At 33.1% G+C, this 10,603-nt stretch overlaps 1 protein-coding gene across 1 annotated transcript; it reads left to right on the top strand.

Moving 5' to 3' along the window:
* Positions 1–790: 790 nt before the first annotated feature.
* On the top strand, positions 791–1,388 carry LOC103499412 (ethylene-responsive transcription factor ERF098). Its single transcript, XM_008462413.2, has one exon. It carries the CDS (start codon positions 869–871, stop codon positions 1,247–1,249), a length of 381 nt encoding a protein of 126 aa, XP_008460635.2. The 5' UTR covers positions 791–868; the 3' UTR covers positions 1,250–1,388.
* The last annotated feature ends 9,215 nt before the right edge of the window (positions 1,389–10,603 follow it).

The raw sequence follows: 10,603 nt of genomic DNA on the forward strand, positions 1-10,603 counted from the left end.
TAGTTAAATAAAGAGTCTTCAAACATAATATATAATCACATCCTTTAAATTAGTGTAATATTTTAGACTATTTTTTAAAAAATAAAAAGTAAAATTTAGTGGTTTTTTTAAGGGGTCTGAAACAAAGAAATAATCTGGAAATAATTGAATAATAATAATAATAACAACAGTAATGATTTAACATTTGAATTTTCTTTCAAGCCTTTTTAATCCATTATAAATAAACTCTAGAAAAACAATCTATATATTATTTTAATTAAAAACAGACAAAGAAACAGAACCGAATCTTACTTCTAAATAATAATAATAGCAATAAATTAAAAAAAAAAACACACACACACACAACAATTCAAAACAGAAGAACAAAAACAAAAACCCCTTCAATTAACCAAATTAAGATGCCAAGTTTCTGGTCCCCCTACCTCTATAATTTATAAAAAGAATCTTAAACTTCCATTGAAAAGGAATGAACAGAGAATCTTAGTGAAAAAGAAAGAAAGAAGGAAGTAGCAAATCGTTGGCCTTCAATGCATAACAAAATTAAAAAATTCCATTAAATAACCCAATTGAAATTAAAGCTGAAATAGATGTTTTTTTCTTCTTCTCAAAGCCACCACCTTGACCAATCCAGATACATTGGAGACAGACCAAGATCTTTAGTTTTATTTATTTATTCATTATTATTATTATTATTTTTCCTTGAAGAAGCTTCTAAATCTACAGAAAGAAAAATTAAAACTCACGTGTTAACATCAAATAATTTAAGTGTATCTTTTAAGCCGTAGGTTAGATTTTCCTTTTGTCTACTTTTAGTTGTCAAGAACTCATATAAAAAGAGGTTGGTGATTTTTATACATCACCATGCAAAATGGACGAGGAAGGGAAGTCTAGCAATGATCAAGGTGGTGAGGTTCGATACCGTGGTGTACGGCGTCGACCTTGGGGAAAATTTGCTGCAGAGATTCGTGATTCATCGAGACACGGTGCTCGAATTTGGCTTGGAACGTTCAACACGGCGGAGGAGGCAGCTCGAGCTTATGACCGAGCTGCATATATGATGCGTGGTCATTTGGCTGTCCTGAATTTCCCTAATGAATATCCTTCTCTTGGTGGGAGTTCTTCAGCTTCTAGCTCTTCTTCATCTGCTGCAGCTCCAAGGGTTCAAGGGCAAGTGATTGAATTGGAATATCTTGATGATAAGGTGCTTGAGGAGCTACTTGAGTATGAGGAGAAAAGGAAGAAGAAGTGAAATCTATATAAATCACATTTAAAATAATAAAGTGCCTTTGAGTAAAGGAATGAAATATGATAACGTAGCTAACTTGGGGAATTTGTGTCTATCAATAATTGTGTGCTGTAATATCCCCAACTGTTGGTCTATATAATTATGGAAGTCTTAACCTTAATTAACTAATTTTGTTGTTTTTTGTTCTGTTATTTTGACAATTTTGTTAATAAAATTAATGTCATTTTGATTTGAGAATTTTGATTGGGGTGCATTCTCTTTGTGATTGAAATCAATGTCTCTTTAACTAATTGACCTATTCTATTGGGATTTATGTTTTAAACTTGTGGGTTGTATTAAAGTAAACAATATAATATATTTATTAAAAAGTAATTATTGTTTAATTATGTTTAACAATAATTAAACATTAAACCTAAAGGTAGACATTAAACTAATAAACTAAAATCTAAGGTTATTATTTAATAAAACTTAAATAGTATGAAATTAAACCTAATAAACTAAAATCTAAGGTTATTATTTAATAAAACTTGAATAGTATGAAAGACATAAATTAAAATTGATTCTATTCAAGTAATAACCGAAAGGGTTTTAGTATAAATATGGATAAGGTTATGTGTCTTATCGGATACGATCCATTTTAATTTGTGAAGGTTACAAACGATGTGATACGAAAAAAAATTATGTGACCGAGACATGTGAATGGGGACATATTCTATATAATAAACTTGTATAAGTTTGGACCATATGAAATATTTCATCTTCTTTTATAATATTGTTTACTTAGTTAAGAGATTAATATTTGACAAGACATGATCCTATGTAATTTGGTACCAATCCTGATTGAGAGTTATGATTACACCCATGTATACAACATGTGTGTTCTACGATGCATAATTAAGAGCCAATACTCCACGGTTAATGAATGTAATTAGTTTAACTAAAGAGTTTAATTAGTCAATCGAAGCTTATAATCGTCAAATTCATAAGGTTTAAGCCTCCATTAGCTCACAACAGGTAGAACAATTTTAAACCGATATTAAAGGCCAGATTTCTTGTAGTGATTAGATATTTTCAAATTGTCTAAGGGAATATAAGTTAGCGATGTCTATTAGTGCATATAATATATATTAATAGACACTTCTGTCAGTGCCTTGTTATATTTTGTAAATATTTTCGGTAGTTTTGCTATTTTCAATAATTTTCCTACATTATATTTATATAAAGAGGAATCGTTAAAAATGGCAAATTCGACAAAATATTTACAAAATATAGCAAAATTTCAAATTCCATCCATGATAGACATTGATAAATACTAATATGCTTATATTAGTCATATTGATAGATAATAATAGAAGTATATTAGTATCTATCATCTATAAAATCCAAAATTTTGCTATGTGTTGTAAATATTTTAATTTATTTTATTGTATTTAAAAATATCCACTACAAGGATTTAGAGCATTCTTGATGTCATAACGCGTCGGCACAAATAGGGAAGTGCGTCGACACAAATAGGGAAGCGAGTCAGCCAAGGCTATACCGACGTTGAAAATTTTGTCGGCCAGAACATCGAAAATACTACGTCGGGGGAACTTTTTTCGACCTGCTAAGGGACGATGTCGGAATAGACGCATCCCTGACACAGTCCATGCCGACGCCTGGCAACGTGGGAAAAAGTTTCCCCCGATGTCAAGGAAAATCCTTACCTCAACATAGTGTATGTGTCGGGATTAATTTTTTTTTAATTTTTGTAAAGTTTTTTATTATTTTTATTGGTTTTTATGTTATTCTTGAGCTAGTGTTTTCGGTTCCGCTTTAGAAGGCAACAAACAAAATTAATAACAAATTATTGAAATAAAAAAATCACAATTTATAAATCAAAATACTTATTTGAATGTCTAATAAAAGTTACAATTAATATTGTTCAAATTGTTCAAATGGAGTATATTAAAATAAAAAACTACATCAATCTCTCCTAAAACCTCAATCATGTGAAAAGAAATAAATTTAAACCTACAAATAACATAAAGTATAGTTAGATATATATCATAGATGGGAAATTAAATGAATTAAACATTGAAAAATACGTACCCCAAGCGTCTTCATGGTCCTCTCTGTGTCCGACTCATCTCCTCGATCATTTTTCTCATCTCCTCCATTTGTCAAGCAGTCTCGGCCATTTATCGATCATGCTCCTCCTCCCTTATTCGTTGTTCATCAATTAGGCAGTTACTGTTTCCAAGGCTAGCCTTTAGTTCGCTAATTTCTCTGGAGTGCATCTCATCATAAGAAGAGGAAGAACTAGAAGTTGTACTCTTTCGGGACTTGGGCTTAGGGCCCCAACCAAGACTTTTTGAATAGCCCGATCGCCTACCCAACACAGTCTCGCATATCTCATCTCCAAAGGATGGTTGTAAACCCTCTAAGGAGGGCTGGGACTAGAGTTCCAACATTTGACTTTGCACCATACAAGTTATAAGTTGTGAGATGACAATTAAAAGTATAAAGTGCAATTGAAAAGTTTAATTCCATAAACTTACATGGGCATTCGCTACAGTCTGCGAAATGAACTTGCTAGTCCTATTGGTGCATGTTTCTCTAAACAACTTGACACAATCCACTGGGCGACTGTGTTCTTTAGCGAGGTCGTGTTGTCGTTGAAGGATCGACTTGGATATGCTTCTGTGGTTGTAAGGCTACTGCGCTCTAACAACCTTGTTGACCCTTGATTGCTCCTACATTCAAAGAATCCAAATGTTAAGATAGTGAAACAAGAAAAATAAATTTTTTACTATGATGTAAAAGTAGAGGATAGAAATCACATGGAATTGACAGGTCATGTAATGATCGCAAAGGAAGTGTTAATCTTTCACGCGATTCACCAATCTCGTTGGTGGGCTTGCACGTGCTTCTTTAGGGTCGTTGAACTGCTTGAAATGTTGGTGGTTTTCTCCCTTGTATTCCTTCCACATGCTGAGCATTTGATGCTCAACAAAATAAGTAAGAGCTTGATCACCAAAATCAAGCTCGAACTAGCGCTGCAAAAGAAAAATACATGAGGATTAGTGTTCTACATATGTGAGGAGTAATGTATATGTTGAGTACTTTAGAAACTTGCTTGCAAGCCGCCCTTGATGAAACCTCCATGTACTCTAAAGGTACATCGACTCACTAGGGCAGTGATTGGAAATGTGTTTCACGTTAACACACTGATGGTTATGAAGAATCGAATGAGATATGGTGAGATGGACTTGTCCCCTTAGGGCGATCGATATAGGAATCTTCCCGTGTTTTTGTTGTACGTGCCACTCCAACTCCAAGTTCTGGGAGTGCTAACATCTCCTCGAAGTGGGAGTGGGTTGAGGGGCATCTACGAAAAAAGAACACTATATCAGAAACATAAACTTAATTACCGATTTAAGTGTTTATGTAACGAGACTAATCCGAAGTGTCGTCCACCGGTAACAATCCTCCTGCGTTGTTGAATGCGTCGTCCAACTCTAAGTACATATCTGCCTCATGAAAACCGCTGAGAAGTGACATAATTCCTGTAGACATAAAAACCAACAAAGGTTAAAAAAACGTGATTATCTCTACTTAAATGTATAGAATAATGACTAATGTGTATACACGAAGAAAACATTATCATTCATTGTCGCTTGATCCGCTTTGAGGTGATGATGATTGTTCATCATCATCTTTTAAGAAGTCATAGTGAAATGATGCATATCCAGTCTTTCAACCACGTAGGATCAACTTCAGCTCTGCATAGAGTGTCATCGTTAATGTGTTCATCCACATGATGTCCGGCAATGATTTCCAATACATTAAGTTGCTTATTCTTTATGTCTTCAACTTCCGGCACGTTCCAGACATGTTTATTTTGGACGACTTGAACAATTTTTCAGTTGATACCATTTTTTGGATCCTTGAGGTAAAATACTTGATGTGCCTGGGTTGTGAGAATCATCGGTTCCTCATCGAACAAAAAATAGGACATGTTGATTAATTTGTAGCCTAATTCCTCGTGTGTCCTATGGTTTTGTTGTTGTTTATGTCGAATAGCCAAGCACATCGTCTAAATGGATATTGAACGTGCAACACTTCATCAAAACATTGTATAAATTGTTGTTGGCACTTCCACCTCTACTACCTTCATTGACGACCATGATTCCACTATTTTGTGTAGTGCGTCGGAAATCACGCTCCAACATGTGAAATTGTATGCCCCCGAAAATGCATCCACTGTAAGAACAAACCTCAAGTAAATGTCCCATCACGAGTGAGAAGAAATATTGAGAAAAGTTTTCTCTCTCTCTCGAGCATTTTTAGACCCTGAAATTGATGTAAATTTTTATATATAAAGTGTGGAATAAGTATACACCAATTCTCAAATTCATTTGCTCTATATACCTGAGCCGCAAATTTAAATGCTCTTTATACTTGAGCCCTGAACCAATCAAAAAATGCTCGTTGATGTCTCTTAAATACGTTGGAAACGCTTTGACCCTGGCAATCTATCAACCTCAGTTGTTTCCTAAAGTACTGAATTGTGGGTTTGTGTAAGGAAAAATAACAAAGACTCGAGATAGTGAATGAAGTATAAAGTTGGAAATGTGCACTTGCGAAAGTCTGATATATTTAATCTACATTGTTGAGGATGTACCAATGAATGAGGTGTCTTCCTCTAATATGCTTCGAAAACTTGACGCTTCTGTTGGACCGATATTGCAACCCTAGAGAGGGGTGAATAGGGTTTAATTAAACTTTTAAGCAAATAAGCCTAAATTAAACTAATTAAATAAATTTTAAATTAAATAAAGAAAATTAGCTAAACAAATGTTAAATAACAAGATATATAAAAAGTATGTAATAGAGTATACAATCAATTAACTCAAGCAACAAGAATATGTAACTAAAATTCGAAAAGTGTTATAGAAGAAGAGACTGTAATTTTATAGTGGTTCGGTCAAACTCGACCTACATCCACTTTCCCAACCACCTCTTAGGATTTTGATCGAAAATCTTCTTTTGACTCTTTCCATTGATTAGGGTCGAATCGCTACTTGCTCCTTTTCCAGGTTCAAGATCAATCCCAATCTTTTCTGTTTTTAAGTGTCGCAACATGTTTTGTCAGCAGAACAACTGATTCTGTAAGAGCATCATTGCCCTGCGTCACTCTGTGTTCCTTGGCTGGCTCTTCCTTTATTGAGGTTAGTGTCAGTTCCGGTTTCCTTCTGTTAGCCATGTGTCACAACTGAATTTCGAAAGTTCGTAGTGACCCAAATAATTCATCCAATTTCATTTTAGATAGATCATTAGCTTCTTCGATCTCTTTGACTTTCATGTTGAACTTAGAGGGCAGAGATTTGAGAACCTTTCGAACAAGTTTGGAGTCAGACATTTTATTCTCCGAGTGCATCTGATGCGTTGGCAATGTCAAGGACACAGACATTGAATTCAACAATAGTTTCATCTTCACCCATTTGAAGGGCTTCAAATTGAGACGTCAGGATCTGCAGCCGTGAGATTTTCACTTTGAAGGTTCCTTCAAAAGCTACTTCCAATATATCCCAGGCAGCCTTGGTTGATTTGCATGTATTGATTAATTTGAATATATTCGGATCGACGATAATAAATAGTGCATTCAGTGCGCCAGAGTTGCCTACAGCTGCATCATCTTCATCTTTTGTCCATTTCAACTCAGATTTTTGAACAGTTTTGCCTGCTTCGTCCTTTTCAATGAGATACTCCCATCCAAATATAACCGCTCTCCAGCTCCTCATGTCTAGTGACATCAGGAAGACCTCCATTCGTGACTTCCAGTAGCCATAGTTTCCTTCATCCAAAAGGAGAGGTATGCTAGTTGAGTTTCCCTCACGGATACCATCCATCAAGGATCGAATACTGAACTGTGCTCTGATACCAATTGAAATATGAACGGTCGTTGGGATGTGCAACGAAAGTAGTTTCAGTTATGTGAATAGTAGAGCGCAATGGAGATAGACAAGCAGTACAACACAACAAGGTTTGTTAACCCAGTTCAATGAACACGCATCTACATCTGGGGGCAGTTCGCCCAGGATAGAGAATTGTATTAATAACAACTACAACGACAGTTGAATACATAGTTATGACTGGAAAAACAGCACTACGATCTTTTGTTCCAGTGCAGTTTTCAGATTGTTCAAGACAGAACTAAATTATGAAATAACATAATGATCATAACTATATAATGAATGACATAAAGCTCCCCCTCAGTGGTGGTACTGGTTAAGGGTGTTTTCAACGTCAACTTTGTAAAGCTTTTCTATCCAAATTTCTTCGTTCTGAATGTTTATTAAAAACCACAGCCGGAAGCTTAGCAAACTCCGTTATTTATACTTGATGATACTTCCTTAGAAAGTAACTACTTCGTAAATAATCTTAACCATATGGGTCCACTTTATTAGTTCACCCGAATCATATTTTTAAGGAGAGAATCTTAAGCTGGTTGTTAAGAGAAATAATAATGTGGGACCAGTTTGCTTAACACTGTCAAAAGCAGTTTAAACATCATACATCTCGCGATCTCAATCACCCACGTCGGCAGAAATTCGACCACGCATGATGTCATACAATCCGACGTTGGGAGAACCTTTTCAAAAGCAGTCAAAATGTCATACATCTCGCGATGTCAACCACCCATGTCGGTAGAGGTGCGACTCTCATAACGCCATGCAAGATGGTGTCGTGATATTGTTATCAGAATTTTTTAAATGTTCCCCTTTGCCGACGTGGACAAAGGAATGTCGACAAAAGGTCGACCACTCGCGATACCGTGCATGCCACGTCAGTAGTAATTGGAAAAATGACGACGCGTACATGCATTGCCTCGTGGAAGCTAAACCCTCTGTTGACGTTGTTTGTGGAACATCGCCAGAGATCCATACTGCCGACGTACACTTCCTTCAAGGCGTTGCGAAAAGATACTTCTTACGACGGCACTTGTCCCGACGCCGTTTTCTACGTCGAAAGACCTTTGATTTTTAGTAGTGTTATATTTTTTTCAATATTTTCAAAAAATAAGCCAAAGTTTTGAAAACAAAAAATTATAGACATTGTTTGATAACCATTTTTTTTAAAAGATTAATTAAATTGATTTTCACTCAAATTATTTAAATGATTTGCATATTTCTTAAGTATCTTAAATTTTGAGTGAATTAAGTTTTTTGGTTAATTAAAATAAAAAAAATTAAGATTTTAAAAACTATTTTTTTTAGTTTTCAAAATTTAGTTTGATTTTTCTAAAACAGTGGTAAAAAGAGAAATAACAAAATAAGGTTGGAAGGAGTATTTATAGACTTAATTTTTAAAAATAAAAAAAAGAGAAAAAAAATGATTACCATCCTACACGGTACTAGTTTTAAAAATCTTGTTATTATTTAAGCAAAATGATAATTATTTACAATTCTAACCTAATTTAAATATGAGATATTTAAAAATATAGCAATTAGAAAAGAAAATAGCATATAAAGGACAATGGAAAAATATTTACAAGCAAAACATAAATTAATTTTTGGAATCTTTTAGTGATAGTGTTGCTTACAGGAGACTGCCAACAATAGAGTCTACATTGATAGAGAAATCTAATGGAGTTTAGTATTTTTGTTAGACTTGTAATTCCTAAAAACTAAAGTAATTTCTAAATATAAAAAATTGAACCAACTTATTTACAAATATAACAAAATGACATAATCTATCAATGATATGATGATTCTAAACATTGATAGACAATTATTAATGCCTATCACCGCATTGATAAATGTCTATTAGTATTTATTCGATGAGTGATAGACAAAAGAAATCTTGCTATGTTTTAGAATATTTTCAATTGCTTTTCTATTTAAAACAATTAACCTATCATAAATGATGCTATATAATTGTAAACAAATTATGTAGCCAAATATACAATACAATAAATGTTGCTGAAATAATAGAATAGCAACAAAAGTTTAGATGGACAAGCACATCGATATGTGACGAAGTGAGGAAATTTGATTTCAACTCATATAAAGATATATTAAGAACCAAGAAATTTTTTGTTCAAATCTCGTGACAAATTTTCCTATGTACTTTAAAAAATAGAGTAAAATTTTACTTTTATTTCTATTTATAATAGATTGTGATAGATTCAGATATACATTAGTGATCATAGACATCCATAAATATTTTTTTGAGTGTATCGTGGTGTCTATCACTAGTAGAAAGTAAAATTTTATCATATTTTTAAGTATTGGATAGAGATTTATTATTATTGTTTGCAAAAGAAGAACTTTTGGTAAAGCTACAAGACTACATGAGTTTGAAATTAACTATTTAAGTTAATAGTTGATTTACCAAATTAAAGAATTTATACATCTTTAGTACTACCTAAGTCCAAAAGGTTGTAAATTATTTGATTTCTCATCAATCAAAATCTATATGTTTTTTTTAATAAAAAAATATTAATTTTATTTCTTAATATTATTACTATAAAACATTTATAGCGTTTCTAACAAATAATAATAATAATAAAAAAAAGAACCCTCCTAGAAATAAATAGGTATAAGTAATAAACAAATTTGTGTTGTGCAATTTTTATGAAATAGAATACATTTGCAACTTTTAATTTGACCGACTTTTTTTGGATTCTGTTTTTATCGAATTTGTTATTAGTTATTATTTAGAAAGAAGAAAAACAGAAATTACAACTTTTTCATTGTTAATAATAATGGAATCAAAATTTCACTTTTTAACCATGAAATTTCGACATTTTAGACTTTTAGCAATATAACTGATTATATATATATCAATTTGATCACCGGTGGTTATATAAATCAATTTGATCACTAGCCACCATAACAATCAAATCGCACACTTCCGTAGATTCTTATTCTTACGTACATAAATTACAAAGACAATGGTGCAATTTCCCTCTTTTAATCAATAATAAATTATATGATATAGTCTCAATAAAAGACAAGAAGAGGCTCGTGAATATGGTAGATTTGTGAATATGGTAGATTTATGAATATGGATTTCAGACTTTGAAGCGAAAACAAAAGTCCAGACGACTAGTCTTTTAGTGGAATTGGAGAAGCGACTGAAAGTTTGCCTTTCAATGATCGAAGTGGAATATGAATATGTGACTTCGAACTTAAGTTTTCATGCTCCACTTTATTCAGAAAAGGATCTCGATTTTCTTTTCAATTGATGTGAAATGCGAAGCTTCAGTCATCTCTCACTTTGCTCGGGTACATTTATTTCCATTGGCATTAATATTAATCTGGAAGGGGTTGATTGTTTTGTGATCGTGTTGTTTTGACTTGTGCTTTT

This window comes from Cucumis melo, chromosome 5, assembly GCF_025177605.1.
Source record: "Cucumis melo cultivar AY chromosome 5, USDA_Cmelo_AY_1.0, whole genome shotgun sequence".
Classification (NCBI taxonomy): domain Eukaryota; kingdom Viridiplantae; phylum Streptophyta; class Magnoliopsida; order Cucurbitales; family Cucurbitaceae; genus Cucumis; species Cucumis melo.

Coding starts and splice junctions, on each gene's coding strand:
- LOC103499412 (XM_008462413.2), top strand. CDS start 869: ATGGACGAGGAAGGGAAGTCTAGCAATGATCAAGGTGGTGAGGTTCGA.